The sequence below is a fragment of the Chaetura pelagica genome, unplaced genomic scaffold (genome assembly GCF_000747805.2).
Source record: "Chaetura pelagica isolate M959 unplaced genomic scaffold, ChaPel_1.0 scaffold323, whole genome shotgun sequence".
NCBI lineage: Eukaryota > Metazoa > Chordata > Aves > Apodiformes > Apodidae > Chaetura > Chaetura pelagica.
The window spans coordinates 680,282-703,427 of record NW_009952640.1 but is presented as its reverse complement, the minus strand read 5'-3'; the positions used below and the strand labels follow the sequence as shown (position 1 = coordinate 703,427).

The following is a 23,146-nucleotide window of genomic DNA, read 5'->3' as shown; positions in this document are numbered from 1 at the left end:
TTCATTTAGAGAAAGCTCATTCTAGGAGGAGAAGACAGTGTATTGTCTGGTGTTTATTATGAAGGATCTGTGACTCTTCCTATAAAGAGTACTGAACCTGTAAAGGGAAACAATATTAACATTATTTCAGTTTGGGAACATATTTTCAAAGTGTAGTACAGTTTAAATACATCCATTAAGCACAGAACTAGGAGATCTGTGGTGTTCTTTCCAAACCTCAGTGTTTTACTGAACCCTATAAATTACTATATGTTCCCTGGAAATCTAATGGACATGACTCCAGTTATGAGAGAAAATTGGTGGTTTGAAGGATTTTTAGGAAATTCTTAACTTGCAAATTTCCTGTGTTGCTAAGAATGGTAAGAGTTGTTGGAGATGTGGTGATGCTTCAGAGGAGCAAACACCTGCTAAGTGTTGTATAATGTAATTCTTCTTTATTGTTGCCAATGAGCTATATGGTTCTTTCCTTTGGCAGAGATTCTGGAGCAACTTACGTGACTGAACATCTGAAATGAGACATACAGTGTGATACTGAAGCCAAAGGAACACTGGGGATGGTTCAGTCTTCCAGACATGCTCTGCAACTTTGTTTGTTTGGGGGACTGGGGGAATTCATTAGTGAGAGAGAGTTATTAGTTGCAAAAGAAATAATCAATTTTTTTTGGCAGCACCTTGCAACAGTGAAAATACAAGGTAGGCTTTTTGCAGAGCTAATTTCCCTGATTACATACAGTGAATATCCATGGCTTTTGATAACCTGAGAGTCTTGTGGGGGTACTTAGTGAAGAGTCCAGGTGTGTAAAACTCTCCCCTCAAATGTGCTACTATTCAAGACAGGAGGGAAGAGAAACTTGCTTCTGGAAATTCTGAGCTGTACCTGGGCAAAAGAATGTTGGTCTTCCAAATTTCATAGAAATTGTGGAATGGTTTGTGTTGGAAGGGACCTTAAAGATCATCTAGTTCCAACCCCCCTGTGTGGACAGGGACACCTCCCACTAGACCAAGTTGCTCCAAACCCCATCCAGCCTGGCCTTGAACACTTCCAGGGATGGGGCATCCATAACTTCCCTGGGCAACCTCTGCCAGTATCTCACCACCCTCATAGTGAAGAATACTTTCCTAACATAATCTAAATATACCCTCTTGCAGTTTAAAGCCATCAGCCCTTGTCCTCTATCTGCAAGTCCTTGTAAAAAGTCTCTCCCCATCTTTCCTGTAGCCCCTTCATGTACTGGAAGGCCACTATAAGGTCTCCCTGGAGCCTTCTCCAGGCTGAACAAGCCCAAATCCCTCAGCCTGTCTTCATAGGAGAGCTACTCCAGTCCTTGGATCATCTTTATGGCCCTCTGGACTTACTCTAACAGCTCCATGACCTTCTCATGTTGGGGGCCCCAGAACCTGACACAGTCCAGATGGGGTTTCACAAGATTTCTGAGATATCCCCTGAGAAGCTGCTGAGGTCGGAATTAATATAGGGAATTTCAGGCCACGGAGACCTGGTGCCTACAGGCAGAAGTCTTTGCTATGAGCTGTCTGCGTTAGTATGATTTATATATTTGACTTCTTCAACTATTAGTCCAACTGATCCAGTCCAATTGTAATTTGAATTGCCCAGTGGAGGTCGAGACCTATTCCTTGGGCATTTAAGATCTATAAAATATTTTTAGTGCCTATATGCTAAAAATGTTTTTGCTTATACATTGCAAGTAGGTAAAAGATGCTAATTTGCCTTCCCTGACTTCTGTGACTATCACGTATTCTTTTTAAAGAAATTAAGCTGTATCCACTGTTTTTATGGTTATTTGAATCTCGTGCATTGAAGAAATGATATGTTTTTTACAAAAAACTTACTGGTTTCAGTGTTACTTGTGAAAGGTTCTGCTACTGAAGCAGAGAGCGTGCCTACCTGTGTTAGCTTGTCTCAGGAAAAACGTGAATGGTCTGTCTGCTTTGAAGGTTGGTGTTCGGGATCTCTTTAGTAACACCATTGCTGTAATGCAATGAAGAAAACATTAGTAAAACGTGTCCATTTTCTTTTCGTCTTTTATACAGTGCCCTCTAGCCCCGGTGCCTGGTACTGTAAGTTCTGAGTTGCTCCTTTGCTTTAGGAATAAAAATGACGGTTTTATCCAAGATGGGTCTAGGTGAATGAACAAGTGTCGTGAGACCAGATGCAGATGATACGTGGGTACTTTGCTGCTGAAGAGTCGCTCTGCCTTTGGATTTTAAAGGTAATACATCTGTTGTTGTTGTCACAGCCTTCAGTCTGCTCAAGTCATACCGTGCTATTGCCTGACTCGTTAGCCCATTCCTAGCTGTGCTGCTCACAGAAAAAAGATAAGAAAGGCAGAATTGTAGCCCCTTTTCTAGATGGGAGACAAAGAGCAGAGACATATCTGCATTATCCTGGTATTTCTCTGTCCAGGCTCTCAACAAAACGTAAATAGCCTTAATCTCAATTTATGACTGTCCTCATCTCTGGCTGTGGGTTAATTATTAGATTAAATGAAGAAGAATTATGATGGTTCAGCAATTATTCAAATATGTCTTATTTCAATTTTTTTTTCTTTTTAGCTATATGGTATTTACAATAAATTGTAAAAAAACAAAGCAAAACAAAACAAACCCAGCCCGATACTAAAAAAACCCCAGATTTGGATTTATTATTTTTTTTTAAATGAGCAGTTAAAACAATAGAATGCAATAGAAAATTCAAGTAAGACTCAGTAAAACTAGTTTGAGTGGTACTATTTCAGTGCTCCTAACAAAACCTGCCTACTTTAGCTTTCAAGTGACTAAATCCAGAGCTTTTAAAGTAAGCAATAAACATAATTATACCTTTTTAAAATCAGCTTCTTAGCTTGGTCCGACTGAAGTTAAGGGAGGTTATGGCATTTCTTTCAATGGGATAAAGCTCTGGTGTCTGATTCCCAGTACCCTTAGTCTTTGGTATGTAATTGAAGCCATCTAAAAGCTTTTATTTTTTATGGAAACTGCCAGAAAAATATTTGTGCCCTGGCAGAGATGCAAATTGTCATAAAATGTAAAACTGTACAGCTGTGCAGCAAGGTTAACTTGGTTATGTCCAAACTTTCACTATACACCCACATATGTAGAAGATGTGCCATATTCAGAGTCGCTGCCAAGGGAATGCTACACCAGATCAGGTGTGCTTGGGTTCCTTTTAGCATCATCACCATGGGTTGAATGTTCACATGGAAATGATCTGCTAGAAGAAATGACTGAGCACGAAGTTCACATCTCCAAGTACATAAGAAACAAGCCTGTCTTTGTTTTTATGAAGACAAAACTTCCCTGTCATGACCTTTAATGCTACCGAAGAGGCCATCTTCAGACACATACCCCATAGAGATTCAGGAGCTATGGACAAAACATTAGCAACCTCTTTTAATTCTTTGCTTGTACAATCTTAGGAGAGAGATTTGACCAACAGAAAGAAAAGAAGTGCTGTATTTCCTTGAACTGGACTTTCCCTGGGAGGTAAGGCTGGTTTTCATTGGACTCTTTATATGTTAGTCTAAGATCAAACATAGAAAGGGAAGAGTTTAAGAGTTCTTATGAACAAAAGTACAATGGAAGCCTGTTATGCATAAAAGTTTAAATTTAGGTTAGGCATGCATTTAAATGCTACCACGTTTCATTTTTTTTCAGTTTGTTTGGGTTTTTTTTGTGTGTGTGGTTCTTTTAAAAGAAAGATAATCCTCAGAAGTGAAGAGTAAATTTTTATATATTTGATTTACCTGTAGCTCCTGATGCCTTTGTACCATCTTCTGTTACTTCAATCTCTGCTCTGTGAATAGCTTCTGAAATATAAAGACTACCTTGCTCTGCAAAAAAACCCACAACCCAGAAATTAATATTAACAGTTATTTTCTGAATTCCATTGTGAACACTTTTTTTTTTTTTTTTTCCCCTCTCCCCTCTCCTTAATTGGAATTAAGAATACTTCTACTTTTTTTTTCTGCAGGATCTAAGGATGACCTAACTGTTAGGTATTTCTCCTGGGCAACTAATTCAGTGGCAGCATACTGAATGCAGTACATGTCACATTAACTTTTCTTCTGTTGCAAATTCCTTCCATTGGTTCCTTCACTACAGCCTGTTCAGAAAGACAGCACAGTGTAAACCTGCCTTTCAGTTGCTTTTTTCTGCTTCTGGCTTCCACATTAGAGGATCCTCAGTTCTAATTTTGACTCAGCTCCTGATTTTTCACACGTGTGCCTAATATGGATGAGCATAGACAGTCTGAACATCTAAGCTGGCTTGGTATTAAGGACTTTTTACTCTGCACGTAGCTGAGATAGCACGACTACACTGCTTTTCGACCAGAGTGACCTTATGTGCAAGGAATTTGGAGAATAAGCAAAAACACTCATGTGTGTTTTGCATCTGTCTGCCTGAACGTGTCCAGTGTCAGGTGCCTCTGACTTCTGTGTGAAAGGTGGATCCCACTTCCAGTCGAGCAGTGAAGTTCTTAGAAAAGTATCAGGAAGTTGGAATGTTTTTCTGCTTAAAGGAATTTCTGCTATTGTTGGCTCTTCGTTCAGATCTGCTTTCTAGTCAGGGCGAGGGGGATTGACAAGAGCTGGACTATGTTTCTGTTGGTGTAAACCTGGAAGAGCTGTGAGGTGTCTTAATGTTTCTGCTGATGGAGCCAGGTGCAGTCTGGTCCATTTCCACTTATGTCCAGTGATGGGAGTCGGGCTCAAGCTACAGAAGAGCACCACTTTGGCACAATATAGGAACGTCTTGAGAGTGAGATAACACACAAGAGAGGTGACATCTGGCTACTTTAGTCTAGGGAAGACAGTGTATCTCAGATCTCTGTATTGCAGACAGAGGGAGGCAGGTCCCTTACCAGCATGAGAAGGAATGCACACATTTGACTGCCTCTGACTACAGAGGGATTTTTCAGGGAGCCTTAAATCATTGTGAATATCCTCTTTTCCCTCATTTCTACCCATGTTTACCTGTCCTTTTGTCTTTATGACTGTTTTCCCACTATGAATTACTAGTTCAAGAGGTCTCCCAGGCTTTGGTGGAAAGTAAGGTGACATGGTAAGAGTATAAACTAATTAAGATAGTGGGGACTGAGTGAATACTAGACTAGGAACTGTTGGAAGAGAAATTGCAAAAAAAACCCAAACCTGGAAGAAGTGATGGGACTGTGATATAAAACGGAGCTTGGAAAAAATTTAGAAGGATATCAGGGAGAGTGTTACAAGTTCTCTTCTCTTCTGCTGACTGCAGAGAGCAGAACATGGGGAAGGTTGAGAGGTCTTCTCTTTTTTGTCTGAGTATGAGGATTGAGCCTGACACAAAGTAAAAACCAGTAAATACTAAAAGTGCATTTTATCTTCTACATTAATTGTCTCTAGTCAAACATCTAGGTTGGAGGAGAGGCAGAATTTTTAAGCATTAGATAAATCTTATTTATTTTGGAGGGAAAAATGTTGAAACTTTTAGGCATAAAGAAGCTTTTCCAGGTCTGAAATGAAGTAACATGTTTGCTAAATGTGGCCTGAGAGTAAATATTCCAAAGAGTGCAGCTTCTGTTTCATATGGAAGAGGAACTGAAAACTTACCTGTTCTTTTTCCAACTGTGTTTATTGGTTAAATAAAAGTTAAACCTTTTTTATAAACTGTGCCTTGTGTAACTCTTAGGCCATCATAGCTATAACCGTACTATTGTGATACATAACTGAGTAGTGTAAGAGCAGAGCTGCAAAGAGCCTCAACATATCTTTTAATCCATAATCCCACCACAGACAGGATCAAATACTTCTACAAGCCTTACCCTGTATGATGTTAAGCAGAAATCTGTCAAGTTGCATAGGAAAGAAGCTGCTAAATGAGACTGTTCATGATGGAGTTAATTTCCTCAAAGTATTTATCTTGTTTAAGTAGATATTAACTTTGTAAAACGCATCCTTGTGTGCTTTATCACTGTATTAACATTTGTTTGCAATAGACAGAGCAACAGGCTTTAACAAATAAGTGGTCAGTAAAAAATTGTTTTTAATGTACATCTCTCTGCAGTCTGACATATGTACTGTGATTAAAAAAATGCAATGTTCAATTGTAAAACAGGTATAAAACCCCCTAAGTAACATACCTTCTGAGGTTGGTCCAGAAAAGCAAATTTTCTTTAAAAGCAAGTTTGTCTAAATTGACGGAATTTCTTCTTGTCATACCTCCATTTATTTACTCACACACAAGAACTGCATGAACACTCTGCATCTCTAAGAGCAGCTACCACTCTGAGTCTTTGCTAGGGGCAGAAATTACTAAATTGAATTTATTTGTGTTACTGAAAGTGGTAAAACAAAATAAATTTTAAAAAAGATAATTTGGATTGTTTTAGTACTTAAATAGGGATAAACATTCTCCAAGGAGCAGGATAATTTAAAAAAATTTCCAAAACCAAGACACTTTACAATCATGACACTAATATTTTAGCAAAGGAAAAATATAATTTAGTCCACTGGTTACTGGATTAGTAAGACAACATAGTAGAAGTATTTCCCAATATTGTTTGTGCCAATATTGTTTGTGGTGTCTGCAGTTGGACCAGCATCCATAACTGTCAGATAACTACTTGAAAACACCATTACGAATGCAAGTTTTAACTGAAGTATCCTAAATTTCTGAATAAATAACCATTTTCCAGACCTATGGTGTCTTCACAGTTTTAGGTTTAAAGAAAGGAGAGAGAAGAAAAGAAAAAAATATATAAAACAAGACCAAACCCAATCCTGTCCCTTTCAGATTCCTCTTTCCTACAATAGCTCCAAATACAACTGCCAATAATAAAGCAGAATAGTTGAGTGTGAATTGTATTTTAGAGTTTCACAGATGAAGAAGTACAATCAATTCAGAAGCCTCAGGTCTACTGAATCATTCAAATACAAGAGACTATGTGATTGGGTCAGTGATCATTATTTATTCAGTTGAGCCTCTTACCTGAAATACCTTTAAAATTAGCAGTGATGGGGTCAAATGCATCTCTAATTCCCAAGGCAGAAAAAACTGTCTTTAGGTCAAAAAGGCTTTGAATACTGAACCTGAAATTAATATGATAGATTTTATTTAAATGTGCTGTTAGTATTTTCATAGAGCTAAAAGGTGGAACAGGTGCAATTTATTTCAAGCCTTTGCATTTCATCCATTTCTGTATGAGCCCAATATCTTTCATCTGATTAAGTGTACTTTGCAGAAAAGGGACTCATCTTCACCTGAGAGTGTTAACAGAAGGAATCCCTCTTCTCCACCTGTTGCAATCAGGCTGCATTTCAGTCTTCTTGACACTTGAACTCCCTATTTCCCCAAAACTCCTCTCTTTAACAGCCTTTTTGGATGTAGCAAAGAGCTCTTTGAAACCTTTTCAAAATATCACCTTGGAGAAAGAGAATATTGTTGTACAAATTGTTTTCCAGTGCTTTGCTATGAGCATTGTAAGAGATGAGTAATGAAGCCTTCCAGTGCTGATCCATACAACAGGTACAGCCACCAAATAGATACAGCCTCCTCCTGCACCTGACTCGTCCTGGCAGGAATTTCATTTGAGTTAATTTCATTTCTATCTAGCTGATAGAAAATACTGCCAGGATGTGTGAGTTTGCTAGAAACAGCAAGTGACTAACATGGAAAACAGAGGGCTGAAACTTGCTTTGTGCACAGAAAGATGGGTATGATGGATATGACTGGTGGGGGCCCCCAAGTTCTTTGTAGTGTGCTTTTGCAGTATACTAGCAAGCTGTAAAAATAAACTGTTGTGGGTTTTTTTTAAAGTTTATATTCTTACTGTTCCTTAAGCAAAGATAACAGAGAGTGGAAAAAGGCCCAGAATGTTTGTCTCTTTTTAGATCTTTAATGGATTGTTATACTCCAAACAACTTTTTAGTAAAAGCTGTAGGATTGATGGAAATACTTGTTTTTGGAGAATTTTGGAAAGATTTGTTATTCCCAGCTGACCTCTTCATGGCTTAAGAAAGAATTAGAGCTTTTCTGATTGTGTGATGAATGACAAAACTGGAAGTTACCTAATTCAATTTTTTCTTATACAATGCACATGTCAATCTTATCACACAGAATTATGACAACTCAGGTAGTCAAGCCGACGTGGAATATTAATATTGCTTACCTAGGTAGAAAAATGTCCATCTTGATTCTTTTTAAGCTGTTGGCCCAGAGGGTTATGGTTTTAGCAGAAAGGTGAAGCTCAATCTGGGACAAAGGTGTTCTTCTGTGGCTGGGAAGCACTAGGAACATGCTGAGCTTCTCCTCCAAGTAAGGTAACTCAACCACAGTGAAAGCCTCCAGAGCTGCAGTCTGGAATTGGCCTGGAAGTTGGTAAATGTAGAACTTATATCATCATTCAAGCAGGAAAAAAGCCCCCAAACCCACAACCCAAGCCTGAGTCAGCAGACAATTTGGAACAGCAGTGATGGGATATAAGGGGCTGTCTCTAACACATGGACATTTGCAGCCACCTCAGGTGGTTTTTATCTCACAACAGTGGCTCACCTGAACAGCTGGTTGTGTGATAGATACATATGTAGGGATATATGTACATGTAGAAAAATACCAGTGACAGTAATAGCACCTGAAGCACTGCCTCAACAAAGCATGGATATTTTATTCTTTTCTCGTATAGTAGCTGTCCTCCTTATTCAAAGTTTAAAAGTACATCACCAAGGCAATGACAGTAACTTTATGGTGACCGTTTCTGTGATGCTTATTCTTTGAATAAACTTAATTTTTCTAATATCTTTTGCTAAAAAATCACTACTGATAGAAATTACAAAACCTAATGAAGTGTCCTGTTTAATTAACTGAAATCTACTTTACCTCATGTTTCCATCTTTACTACCATTAAAAATAAGTTTTAACCTTATTTCAAGAAGCAAATGGTTACACTAAACAATAGTTAGGCTAACACTTATTTCAGCACCAAATTTCTTATGTTTTTTTTAAATCTAGGCAGAAAGACGTATCAAAATCAGACGAAGGTTATAAAAACTGGTCTCAAAATTAAAAGCTGGTGGGGCTTCCAAATGTGTAGTTAGTTATGCAAGTTTTGTAACAGCAATTTAAAAGTACCATTTTAATTCCATATTTCGAAGAATAATTAACCAGGCATTTCTAATGGGCTCTGTTATACAGTAGAACTGATTAAATTCCCACAATTTTACTTCGTCATTTTTTAATCTGCTAATCCAATAAATAGCATTTCAGGAACACCCAGCCATAGTCAACAGGTCAGGAGTTAAGTACAAGCCCCAAGCAAGTGGCTTATTTTTGCCATTGCCACAGGCTGTCCAAAATACTGAAGCCATTCCCTCTTCACCCAGCTGTACTAGTTGTATCTTCAAGGGTAGATATTAATGCTTATTGAGTCAGCAGTTACAAATAACAGAATACAGGTAGCTGATGTTCATAACACCTAAATATTTGCCAATAAATACATAGCTGTAGGATGTCTCAAATGTTTAGTGTAGGACATTTGTTAGTTTTGCAGATTTAGATTAGAGAGGATTCATTAAATGCTGATTATTCTGCTAGATTAAATTTTAGTCTTTTAGATTAGCCCTCCCACCATGTGATGTGGAGGGGGAATTATGCTATTAAAACCACCTCCCAGCACGTGGACCACTTTGCTGGGAAAACACCTGATTCATAAAGGGGAAGTAGGGAAGATTTGTAGTGCACTGCATGTGAGTGGTTAAATTTCTGGGCATGCTGATATTTTGAAGTCAGCACTTTATGCACAGAGGATATGCAGTTCTTATTAGAAAGAAAATCAAAGACTTTATATTACTGAGTTGGAACATTCAGCCTTCTCTTCTTGAACTGCTTTTGAGCATCATCCCAGAAGGATTATATATATGGTAAATCACTAGTCAAATGCAGTTAACAAATTGCTTGGAAAAAAATGAATATGTAAAATAGCTGCAGTGTTTAAAAGGCATGTGTAAATAGTGATGTTGACATTTTCTTAGAGTAGAGTTAATTGTCCCCAGGCTGATTTGTTCTACCTGGCCATGTTAAAATGATAAACAATGTGGTAAATGCTGTGATCAATAACAGGCTACAGCTAATCTTTCTCACTCTGTGTTCTCTGTCCTGATGGGAGACAGCTGCTATCATTTAATAATGAAAGAAAGTTATCTCATGCCTCTGTTTTGTTGTACCAAACCAGTCTTTTGTATTAATTTCAAACCGATTTCTAAAAAATGTTTCTAGCAGTAATAGTGACTGATTTCTATTCTAGTCTGAACTGACTCTATGAAATCATACAATCAGCAAATTTTAAATTATCCCTTTAATTTTGCCTTTCCTCAAGAGTCTCTGCAGGTGCAGGGAGCTCACACATTTCAGGCTGGATGAAAAGGCAATCCCAGTATTTTGGCTAACTATCCTTTTCTGTGCAAATATGTTACACTCCAGGTACCTACCTAAGGACCATAGGGTAAAGTCCTTTTGTTTAGGCAAACACTCAGACAGGCACGGCAAGATTGCAATGTCACATCAGGTTTGCAAGGGCTCAGGAGCAAATCTGTCAGTCAGTGAAGCTCAGCTGCTAAATTTCTGGTCACTGTTTTTTACTCAAGATCTCCATTTGTATAAACACTGGCAGCCCTCGGTCTTTGGCCTCTTATTTCTTTTATCTCATTCTGCTGAAAGAAAAAGGTTGGATAAAAGTACTGTTCCTGAGCTAATAGGTGTGTGCTAGTCCCAAGAAAACTGTTTGTTTACCTGAATAGCTTGTAAAGCAATGAAGGGTAAGGCTACTCCAAATAGCACCAGCAGCAAAGTCCCTGCAGTGAGCTGGTGATACAAAATCACCCAGGGCTGAAAGATCATGAGTTGATGTAGTAGGTTATGTTGCTCGAGATGGCTGATAAGGTGTGTAGGGGGTTGAAAAGGGAAAGTCTGTACTCCTCCATGAAGTCAATTCACTTATGAAAGATTCATATGTAAAGAGGATGGGAGTACTCAAAGTCAGAGGCGTGAAGATCCTCAGGAAGTGGCGGTCCCAGCAGGAAGGAGAAGTATGGTGGACACACTACAGATGTTCTGGAAGAAGAAATACTATAAAGAAAGATGTAACAGCCAGGACAAAGATTGGAAAGTCACAAAGAGGGTAAAAAGTGATTCCTTAGACAGGTGAATTATGGTTCAGAAATAAAAAGGCACAGAAATAAGAAGCTGCCGACTGCCTGGTTGATATGACTTCCACAGAAAAGGAAAATATTTTAGCCATATAAACAACAGAAAAAGGAAGAGAGAATGGTGCTGCAGAACACTGTGAAATTATTTTTTTTTTTGCTTCATCTTCATTATTTGCTGGTACTAATGGGAAAGAAATAATCTGGTGATATAGCAAAGGATAATGGTGAGGTTCCTAATGGAAAGGCGGAAAGAGCAGGAGGTGTTACAACAGAAGAGACATAAACAATGTCTAAACTACTTGAAAAAGACAAATAATAACTTGGAGCCTGCATGATCCCTACCCTAGAATGTGAAAAGAACTTGGATGTGGAATTGCAAATGGTTCAGAAAAGACTTTAAAAATAGACTATATATTCAGTTGTTTCCCATGAGTGGAAAACAGGAGTACATTTCTAAGGAAAAGAAAGCAATCTGAGAAATTTTAGGTCTTTGTTTGAGATATTTTAGAACATATTCTGGAGAAAAGAATAAACAACTCACAAATAGGGAGATAAACTGCAACTTTGGGTAGATCCTACTAAACAAACAATGAGCTAAGTTAAAAGACAAGCTCCCAAGTTGAAGAGAGGTTACCAGTGACTTTACAAAGCATTGCCAACCCTCAAGACTTCCATCAAAGACAAATAGTGCAGTTACCATGATGACTGGAGTGCTAGAAATTGAATGATGGTTCAAAAACACACACAAAAAAGGTATTTACCCATCGAGATTTCCCTTCCCTTGATTCAGCTAGGACTCATCAGCTGGGAAAAAATGTAAAAAGAGGCCCATGTGGGGTCAACCTTGAGCAACCACCCTGAGCTGATTCTGCAGTGCACTATACAGATATTTTTAGCAAGTGATAGAAATACTAAGAGCATTTTATAGAGCATGTATATGTCCTCATTAAAAGTACTGTGTACATAACTGGTCACTTATTTTCAAGAAAGATTCATTTAAATTGGAAAAAACTGCAGAAAAGGACCAGTAGAGAATTTGAGTGCCTGTTTTTTGAGTAGTTGAGAAGAGCCTGGTATCTTCAGCTTAGCTAACAGAAAATTGAGAGGCAACTTGGTGACTCACAAATACATTTGGGAGTAAATATCAAAGATGAAAAGAAACTATTTAACTTAAAAGATAAAGCTGACAAAATATGAAGAGATAGAAATTGGACTTGAAAAAAATTTAGACTTTAAATTAGGAATGTTTTTACTCAAGTGCAGTTCTGAAATTTAGGGTTGAAGGGAAAAAAAGCTTTTTATATTTTGAAAGAGATTGCAGAGCTAAATGGCAGAATTCCTGGTGGTAGAAAATTAAGCCTACAGCATGAGTCCTTCTGTTGGTGACCCACAGAATCCAAACCTTTGAAAGGTGCAGACGCTGTATTCATATATTACACAAATAAACATTTGACCTATATTTATCCTGTTTAAGCCCAGGCAGAGATCATCCACTGTCTAGATATAAGGGACAGAAGAATTTCTCTCCCCTTTGTTGCAGAATTTGGCCCTGAGTATTTGCAGTTTTACCCTACATCCTTGCAAGACAGGCTGTGTGACCAGAGAGAGGAGGGATGGGTGGACAGTGCTGGTGCTCAGACACTCAAGGGACAAACAATGATTAGGCTGAGGGCCCAGGAAATTTCTTACCCACCTCACAAATCAAGCTGGTAGGTGCTTGATACAATTATCATCTTAACTGCCCTCTGCCACAGGTTCAGATGCACTTCCTATGGTCCCCCCTTCCTTGACAACTTTATTTAACAGATTTCATGCTATTGCAAAGGACACTGTAGACTGTGGTACCTTCAGTCTCTCCTGTTCCCTTCTCCTAGCATGCTATCTTAGTTCCTTTTGATTGTTTGCTGCAGCTGACAAGTTGCTTATGGAGTGCTGGGAGGTGTTGGTATATAAGGGATGGGGCACAGTTAGTAGATACTTTGTGAAGCATTTTTAACCCAGGAACTCTTTCATGATTTTCTGGGAACTTAAGGAGCCAATTTGGTCACCCAGGTGGTGTCTTCATTTGATGGGATGTCTTCTGAGGCTTCTCCAAGCTGGGTAAGTAACATCTCTTAGTGTGGTAGCTGTGCAACTGAAATACATAAAACTGTTCTACATTGTACGATAAAGCAAATCTGGACCAAGGACAGTTACCGTAGTTAACTTCGGCTGTGTGATGCATTGTGGGCACTTTCAGGGTTGAGCCTTCTGCCGTGGTAAAAGGCAACATCTGGGTATCCATAAAGGAAAGCTTCTTTTGCCACATGCTTTTGAAGTACATTGTGCTCACCAGGGCGACCTGGCTGAGCGGTGACACAGCGCTCTCCAACGGCATGTCATGCACATCCCCATCTGCAAGAAAAGTGTGAGTGTGGGCTGAGAGGGCTCCACCAAACAGGGACAGGAGGGTGCCCTGGTCAGGAGGATACTGATGTGGTCCTTGGGCCCACCACTGAGCTGCAGCTTTCCTCCAAGGGCTTGCAGTGAGAGGACAAGGGGTAATAGATTAAATCTGGAACAGGGGAGATTTAGGATAAACTTTAGGAAGAAATTCTTTAGCATGAGGGTGGTGAGACACTGGCACAGGTTGCCCAGGGAAGTTGTGGAAGCCCTATCCCTGGAAGTGTTCAAGGCCAGGTTGGATGGAGCCCTGAGCAACCTGATCTAGTGAAAGGTGTCTCTGTCCATGTAGGGGAGTTGGAACTGGATGGTCTTTAAGGTCCCTTCCAACTCAAACCATTCAATGATTACATGATTCTGCAAAAAGAGGTGGGGAGAGGGACACATGCTGGTTTGACTTGCGTGGGCCTAAAGGCCAGGACTATGTGAGTAACTAAAGCAAGCTGGGCTGGCTCTCTGCTCATAAGGTCAAGAGACACAACTCACAAGGCACTGTTAGACCCTCCACCTTCCCCTCCCCACCACTACCTAGGCCTCATCCAGGTTGCCTGTTAGTTTGTGTTCTCCCCAGAACCAACCTTGAGTTGGCCGATGTTGAGGGCCAAAGCTGTGCCAGGACTGTGCTACTCCCTGAACAGCACGGACGACAGCAACCTCATGCTCAGCACCATACCCTGGCCCTAACCCTTTTTCTAGCTTAAATGTGCCCACATGTATCTTGGAGTGGTTCATTGTTAGCACCAGAAATCCCTCATGAAATGCATGAATAATTGCAGATTGCTTTATGAAGTAAATAGGGCAACTGTAGCTCATCTCCTAATTCTTCCCTTCTCCTATTTACTTGGCCATTCAGCTGATCCTGCTTTGAGTATCTAAGAGATTTTTGAAAGCATGATCCACTTCTAATTCATTGATGCATATCTGGGTACCACAATCTGAACTTCCATTTCAGTACCTGATTCTAGAGCAATACTTTCATATCATGAAGCTGGATCACTTATAACAGGTCGTTTGAGAAGGACGAAAATTTGTTTTTCAATAGTAGCTTTAATGTGTGTGTTTGACATCACCTCACATGTTGGCTGCCAAATTGAAGTTACTCACATAACTTAAATTGATGAGGCAAATCAGGGATTAATTTTCTCTGCTGCTCCTGAGGACTTGTTTTTCCAATATGTTTTTTTTTCATTAACACAGACTTTTATTTCATTTCTTTTCTTGCTTGTGTGGAAAGTAAATTATTTTTATTTTCCATTTTGGCTTTTTGAACTCTTAAGTCTGACAGCTGAGCTTATGGCCCCACATATTCCCTACAGCAGCATGAAAGTACCCAATACAGTGAACTTGGTCCCTCGGGAATTTGGCTGCTCCTCATTAAAACTGGAAACACTGCAAAGGATTGTCATTTTAAAAATTAGAGGAACAAGGCCAATCAGTTACCAGCTTAATACTGCGAACTTACACTCAGAGATTCAGACCTATTCCAGCTCTTTCATAGAATCATAGAATCATAGAATCTTAGGGGCTGGAAGGGACCTCGAGAGATCATCTAGTCCAACCCCCCTGCCAGAGCAGGGTCACCTAGAGTACATCACACAGGAACTCATCCAGGTGGGTTTTGAATGTCTCCAGTGAGGGAGACTCCACAACCTCCCTGGGCAGTCTGTTCCAGTGCTCTGTCACTCTCACAGTAAAAAAATTTTTTCGGATATTCACCTTGAACTTCCTATGCTCCAATTTACACCCATTACCCCTTGTCCTATCACTAGTCATCACCGAGAAAAGCCTAACTCCGTCCCCCTGACACTCACCCCTTACATATTTGTAAACATTGATGAGGTCACCCCTCAGTCTCCTTTTCTCCAAGCTAAAGAGACCCAGCTCCCTCAGCCTTTCCTCATAAGGGAGATGTTCCACTCCCTTAATCATCTTCGTAGCTCTGCGCTGGACTCTCTCGAGCAGTTCCCTGTCCTTCTTGAACTGAGGGGCCCAGAACTGGACACAATACTCCAGATGTGGCCTCACCAATGCAGAATAGAGGGGGAGGAGAACCTCTCTTGACCTACTAATCACACCCTTTCTAATGCACCCCAGGATGCCATTGGCCTTCTTGGCCACAAGGGCACATTGCTGGCTCATGGTCATCCTCCTGTCTACCAGGACCCCCAGGTCTCTTTCACCTACACTACTCTCCAGCAGTTCAGCCCCCAACCTGTACTGGGACATGGTGTTGTTCTTCCCCAAATGTAAAACTCTGCACTTCCCCTTGTTGAATTTCATCATGTTTCTCCCCGCCCAATTCTCCAACCTATCTAAGTCTCTCTGAATGGCAGCACAGCCTTCTGGTGTGTCAGCCACTCCTCCCAGCTTAGTGTCATCAGCAAACTTGCTGAGGGTACATTCTATACCCTCATCCAGGTCGTTGATGAAGATGTTGAACAACACCGGTCCCAGTACCGACCCCTGTGGGACTCCACTAGTCACACACCTCCAACCAGATTCTGCCCCATTGACTACAACTCTCTGACTCCTTCCTTTCAACCAGTTCCTAATCCACCTCACTTCCTGATCACCAAACCCATACCTGATCAACTTTTCTACTTTTCCTCGCATTGGAAATGAGCATCAGCACAAGGATTAGGTTTCCTGGCTCTCAGCCTTGGTTTGGACAACACAGAGTGTGGCAAAAACTTTCATACTTGGTTAAATGCAATTTCTCTCAATACAGTTATTTGACATTTTGTTCAGGTGCAATCATTCTCATGGGCTGTTATGTTACCTCCGAGCTGACCAGTGATCCAGCCCTGTATTTGGGCAGCGGTTCTGTTTGGGTCAGTGAAGTTGGTTTGCTGCAGGCTGCTGTTTGCCCAGCGTGCAGCACGGGCAGTGAAACTGGGTGAGAGCTCCACGCTGGCGTCCACGAAGAGGGAACATGTCAGCTGGACCACCGTGCCCTGGCTGGAATCAGTCTCTCCTTCGTACGCTGCTTGCAAGAAATCCTGCACACTCTGATCTGCCAGGCAAGAGAGAGGTTCATAAGGAACATTAATTTTTGGGAGGGAACTCCCTGGGTTCCCATTGGTAAGACTTAGTCCTCTGGCTATGACTGGTTGAGCTGCCAATGCCGCATTACTGCTGTCTCCTATTATCAGGGCTACCAGCCCCAGGAAAGGCATCTCCCTGACTGTCCACCTCTTCTACCCTCTGTCCTCATGTGTTGTTTTGTTTCTTGAAGGGTGGTGCCCCAAACTGGCCCAGTATTGCAGATGAGCCTTGACAAGGCTAAACAGAGCTGACTGGTAGGTTGCTTCATGAGTGTTACAAGTGGCTCTTCACTTTATGCAACCCACAACAATGTCTGCTTTTTCTGAAGTACCATTATATTTCCCATTCAACATTCATCTTTTTAATTCCTAAAAACCCTCAGATCCTTTCCTAAAAACAGTGTTCTTTGACTTGTTTTTCCCAGTTTGAATTATTTCTTCTAAATGCAGAATTTTGTAGTTGTCCTTGCTGAATTGTGTCTAATCACTTCACATATTTCTCTGATTTCCCAGGATCCTTTTAAATTCTGTTCTGGTCTTCAAAAATGCTTGTAGCAATTACAAGGTCAGTGTTATTAAAAAATTCAGTAATGGATTTTCAATTTTTTTCCACTGATGAAAATATCTGAATAGTGCCCCAGTCTTGTTCCTGCTCATGGTAGTTCAATGGTGTTGGCTTCTGTGACAGGTAGAAGATTGATGTGTGAGATGAAGAGGAACATCAGTCCTGCAAATTTAGAGGATCTTGTGTTTTTAAAATCACAAAGTTTATAGTAGGCTTCCCTAAAGGATGATTTAGCAGCCGTTTCTGGCTGTCATTATTTTGTTTGTTTTAATGGTTTGGGATGGGATGGTTCATACTGAGGTGACCACCTAAGGCCTGGGACTTGCACCCAGTCTGAACTATATTCATGGACTCTGTGTCAAACCTCCTCAAACTTTCCATGTTCATGGCTTAGCCCATTTTCCATATCCCTTGTTGTGCTTTGGAGGGGACTTGCCTATGCCCAGCAAATAAAAGTCTTGATGAGATGGTCACTTGGCTTCTAAACATTTTGAACAGGTTTCTCCTTCGATTAATAAGTTTTCCACTAGGACCGGAAAATGTCCAGAGCACTGCTCTTCTTCAGCAAGACATCAGTGCCTCTTGGTTCTGCAGGACCTCCAGGGCCTTTCTGATTTCCTCACCAAGTGTCCCAGTTTCTGTGTGAAATCTCAGCAGCTCACTGTTGTGTATGAATTACTGGCCACTCTCTCCAAGGTGGCTCAGTATTGTGCCTCTTGCTTCTGAGGGCTGCTGTATTTGGCTCATGTGCTCCCCTGTCTTGGCTTGAAACCCTGGGGTGCCCTGGACAGCTCACAGATATCTGACCCTGCCATGGTCATGGCTGGGCTTGCCATTATGGGCTGGCTGGAAATCTTAATTTTGACTCAAGGGAGTCAAAGGCAAAGGGAGTAATCACCCAGTTTCTCCAGATGCCTGTGGGTGTAGGCAGTGCAGAAGGGAAGTCAGGCTGGACTGCTACTTGGGACATGGGCAGTTTGAGGTGACTAACCAGTCTGAGGAAGTCCCTCCCTCCTGGATTGACCTGTCCCAGGCTGAATGCCAGGTTGAGGGCAGGATCTCTGTGAACCTCCATCTTCCAGCCAGGTTATCAGGAGACTTCTACTACATTGGTTCTGATTCTTGATGGTGTAAAGGGAGAGTTACATGTCTAGCGATTTGTACCACCTGAGGATCCAGCAAGTGCTTTCTGACCTAATAGAGCTCTTTTAATAACCTGTAGGAAGACTAATTACCTATGGGAATTTTGGTATTAGGGTTTAGATCTATTACCCTTTAAGGGATAAAATATTGAAGTCCTTGAACAGATGTGATGAAAACTCACACGGTCTGAGGTGCAAAGTACTTTTCTCGTGTGTTTTGCATTAGTGCGGGAGCTTTTGGCAAGCCCTCTGGAGGATGTGAGAAGTCAAAGACAGTAAATTGGAAGCAGATGTTAAGAGGAGGTGTGGTATTCTGAGCTTGTAACTTCAGTCGATCTCAAAGTGCTTATTAGCTAACCAAAGTCTTGAATTTTTACTCAGAAAACAGTCCAAAATAGTTTTAAATCTACTCTGCCATAGATAAAATAAAATAGCAAGGAGAAGCATCTTAAAAGGTGTCATTGTATCTGTGCTATCTAGAGAGACATCCCTTTATACATTGTTTTTCTTAGTACTAGAATAAAGGTGAACAAACCTTTCCAAACATTGAAAGAAGATTACAAGTGCATGTAAGAGCCGATTCAGTGTGAATAGTGAATGAAACATCAATGTTTTCATTGTTTTCAGCCTGCTAAGGTTTTAACCACATCCTTCATTATTGTTTAAGATAGACCAAACATTAATGCAAAATGCAAGAAGTAATTTCACCAGATGTGCATGTATACATGATTTGGTTTTACTAATCTCACAGGAAATTTGATCTAAGTATTTGATTTATTTATTTGGTTTAAATCATTTGAGGAAGTGGCTTCCTCTTCCATCACAGGAAATGTGCTGCTATAACCAACAGCAATAGAACACATTCACATTCATGCATTAATGCTACTGAAAGCCAAAGCTCATGTGGCTTGTGCCACAGACAACTAAAATGGAGATAAAAAGGCTGCATGATACGATGTGCCACATGAGAAGTGAGGCAGCCCAAAAGAGCTCAGCAGGTCATTAACAGCCTGTGCACTTCTCTTTGTTGTATTTTGTGCAGAGATCTGCACCCATATTTCATGGTGTGATATTATTCTTACGGTTCTTTTTTAATAACTGAGCCCCCAATGACCAGAAGAGTCAAGGAAGGTGTAATCCTTGTAAGAAGTACTGTTGTTTAAAATTACCCAATTGAGTTTACAGAAGCAGGAGTCTTATAGGCAGGACTGCTCATAATATAGATGTGCTGTCCTTGTGTCGGGACATGCAGTACCTGTGTATATCAGCCAGAGTTCACTCTTACTGCTGTGCTGGCTTTGACTCTCAGGGCTCTTTGGAGTGATAAGAGTGACTAAGACAAGTTACAGCACAGGCCAGTGAAATGGCTTTAGGTTTTATATTTAGTTTTCTTACACTGGGAGTTAATTTTATGCTGAGAAAGAGCAGTGTCATCTCTATACATAAATCTTGTATGTAAACTGCAAATGTTGAAGATGAGGCAGTCATCTGCTTTCCATAAGCATTGTGCCCATAGTGTGAAATGGTTTGTGATGTGTGATGCGAGATGGTAGGATAATCCAGAGCTAAAATGAAAACAGTATCCTTAAATTCAGCTGACTTAATGCTGGGTTTTCAGACATCTGCCTTTTCCATATCCCTTCCAGATTCCCAGTGAGTTTTATTTTAGCTTGCTTTCAGGGAAAGATGCAATTGCACCATCCATCTGTCAGTGTACATCTTCACCAGTCTCCTACAGCTTTTCATCTTTTTTGGCCCATTGTAATAACATTAGAAAAAGGTGCAAAGACTCAAAGATAATCCAATTTCTACAGGTTTCATAAAATTTGTTAATGGAATAGAAGAGGAAATGTAAGTGGGATAGGAGAGAAAACTACTGTCTTCTGCCCCAGAAAGGACACAAGGGAAGCCAGGACACAGCAGGCACGATGAATCCTTGGGAAACCAGGAGCAATTCTGCTGTTCATGGAAATGGCTCTTCTAGATGCAGTTGTATTTTGGTGCAGTAAAAAGTGTAAGCAGTGATCAAGAAAAAACAGGAATATTAACATGCATATCAACTACTCCCTTGAGTTTCCTTTGTCTGGTTGATACCAATCAAAGATGAAGAAAAGACTCCTCAGCTACATCTGGCAGTGAGACAGAAGACAGAAGCTTAGTATGATGTGCACAATTCCTGTCTCCTTAGTAAAGCTGTGAATTCATCGCAGAATATAAGACAAGAAGTATTTTTTTTAAACAGTACATTACCATGAACGTTGTATCCTAGGGCATCCTGTAGCTCTGTAAAGGTATTTCCTTGAGCTCCAAACTGCAGAATCTCCAAAGAAACAGCCACACTTGCTGGTGAGAGTACCAGGTTGGTTCTGTTCTCTGCTTCAGATACGTGCCGATAGAGGTTGATGGCAAAGTGGGTCTTCAGCTCTTTCAGCTCATCATAGGACATGCTGTTTCCTTTGGTTAAGCACCAAGCAGACAGGATAAATGCGGAGAAGAAAACGGGCAACATGAAGGCAAGCTGAGAACACTCTCCACCAGCTAATCATGCCTGCAATTAATAATACAGATGTATTTAGGAAAGCAATAGGCTGAGCTGACAGAGGAGCTTTCTCTTGCCATCAGTGTTAAGGTACCTCTTGAAATAGTAATGATCACTGTTGAAATATTTGCCCAGGTCTACCCAATAGCTATTGTAATAAATATATATAAATATATATATGTAGGGACATGCTGGTGACTCTGATGACTAAAAAGAACCCAGTTTTCCATAATGCTGTACCATGTAGGTTGTTGGCCATGGAGACGCATGGAGACACAAAGCCCCTTGGTTAAAAGTTAGCTGTCTGCAAGCATGATGGGACACTTTTGTGCTGTCTCCATTCTGCTGAGCATCCACAGCTCTTTTCTGTCCCCAGCAGAAAGGGGCCAGATCCAGCACTCCCAGAAAGAAAGCCACCCCTCGCAAGGTGCAGCTGTCTAACTGGAGGTGTCAGGCTGGGCTTGAGATCCAAGTCTGCAAAAGGCTAGCTTCAAATTTCCCCTCCCAGATATTCCTTTTATGAAATTTATCCCAGTGAAAAAAGGTTGTATTTGCAAAAGTCTCCAGTACTTGCATCACAAAATCAGTGTTTCGGATTTTTATAGGAAATCAAGCATTGGTCGATGTCATATTAAGAGACACTTCAACATTCATATTGAAATGAATAATGGGAAAAATGACAGAACAGCTTTCTTTACCAAATTTTGCCTTTTGTACATAGTATGCAAGTATATTTTTGAAAATACTGCACCTTCTTTCACTTCAGGATTTCCCACAAATCTTTCTCCATGCCCTTTGCTCTAGAGAACACCTCTAATGCCTTGTATTTACTCACAGTTAGCTCTGTTAAATGGTCTTGCCTTTCTGTGTCCTTCTGGGTGCCTGAATGGAAGCTGTCTATGTACGTCTTGTCTCCTTCTTTAATAAGTAGTGGAGTAAAGACTTAAGTCATGAGACTGCATTTAAAGGGATAGTCAGTGATCAGAGTCTCTGTCGGCGATGTCTGTACCACTCTGTCCAAATTCCTGTAGGCTACAAGCTCTATGGAGAGCCAGGCAAAGCAGCATGCCACTGACCAGCAAATCCAAGGCAAGGAACAAAAAGGTACACATGGAGATACAGTCAGCAACTTCCTTGCATGCCCTGCTTGAGCCTCATGAGACTTGTGACCCTGCTGGTACTGAGCAAGGCATCTCCTATCTCTCTTCCCACCCCCCTCCTTCTTTTATTTGAATTCCATTGATTCCTCCGCCACAAAGGGGAAGAGAAAGGGCTCTCTGTGTACCAGGCACACAGCTATTTTTTTTTTTGCCCACTTTGAAATCTTATTCAGAAATCCCATGCAATTAAAATGTCTTTATTTGCCATTATTTTTTTTAATGCCATCCCAAATGGCAAGATTTTCATTCACTCTTTAGCTTCCAGGAGGAAAGAAAGTACAAAGTAGTGGGTTTGAAGGAGTGTGAAGGAGAAAGGGCTTGCTTTGAATGAACCAGAAGCAGAAGAGCTGTGGTTGAGACTGCTTTAAAAGCAGTTACAGCTGTTCATGGCTTTCTTCATGTAACAGGATTGAGTCCTGCCTGTTGTAGTCACAGGTTCAGGTTCACAATGGCACCTGAGGCAAGTGAGCTTTTGGCTTTAAAATGTGTAAAACGGCAGCTTACTGATCTCCATGGAGTTTGAAATTCTGTATACACTTAGCTATTTTCCAGCACATGTTCCTATTGCAACTGGGGAAGAGAACACAAAGGGGAAAGGTCATTAAAATGAAGAAATAGTGCTTATGTGCTGCTGTTTCATACTTAGTGGGCAAGGAGCATCCACGCAATTGAATTAGTTCCCAAATGAGCATGAAGCAATGAACCTCCCTTTGTCTCCACTTGTGCTGTTTCTCTCTTTTTGCTCTTTTGAGAAGATGACAGAATCAACAGTGATACTGGGGTCTGTCTCAGGATCCTGGAGTTCAGACCACAATCCTGCTAGGGTGGATGAAGGGCAAGAGTTTGGCAAGTCCCAGTCTGGTACAACAGGCAGGAAAGGAGCTTTTGCCATGGATGTCAGTGGCAGAATCCTCACACTGAAAATTACATTTGGGTTTGAGTTTTGCTGAATGAGGACCTCTTTGCTGAAGTAATAATTAATAGTGCCCATGGGACTGGAGATGTATTCAGAAGGAATGAAACAGAGGCCACCAAATGATTTATCAAAGGGCTCAGATC

At 40.7% G+C, this 23,146-nt stretch overlaps 1 protein-coding gene across 1 annotated transcript; it reads right to left on the bottom strand.

Annotated features, from left to right (window-relative positions):
• Positions 1-56: 56 nt before the first annotated feature.
• Positions 57-20,834, bottom strand: SERPINE3 (serpin peptidase inhibitor, clade E (nexin, plasminogen activator inhibitor type 1), member 3). Its single transcript, XM_009993748.1, has 8 exons — positions 20,639-20,834; positions 16,417-16,650; positions 13,392-13,589; positions 8,165-8,363; positions 6,985-7,085; positions 3,762-3,848; positions 1,907-1,990; positions 57-97 (listed from the first exon to the last, which is right to left on the bottom strand). The coding sequence occupies exons 1-8, from the start codon at positions 20,832-20,834 to the stop codon at positions 57-59; spliced, it is 1,140 nt and encodes a 379-aa protein (XP_009992050.1).
• Positions 20,835-23,146: the final 2,312 nt, after the last annotated feature.

Bases quoted from the DNA above. Each gene is read 5' to 3' on its own strand.
- SERPINE3 (XM_009993748.1), bottom strand. From the start codon at position 20,834: ATGTCCTATGATGAGCTGAAAGAGCTGAAGACCCACTTTGCCATCAAC. The intron at 16,651-20,638 runs GTAATGTACTGT...CTTGCCTGGCAG, and splicing joins CCTAGGATACAACGTTCATG to ATCAGAGTGTGCAGGATTTC. The intron at 8,364-13,391 runs GTAACTGTCCTT...ACCAACTTCCAG, and splicing joins CACAGCCGAAGTTAACTACG to GCCAATTCCAGACTGCAGCT.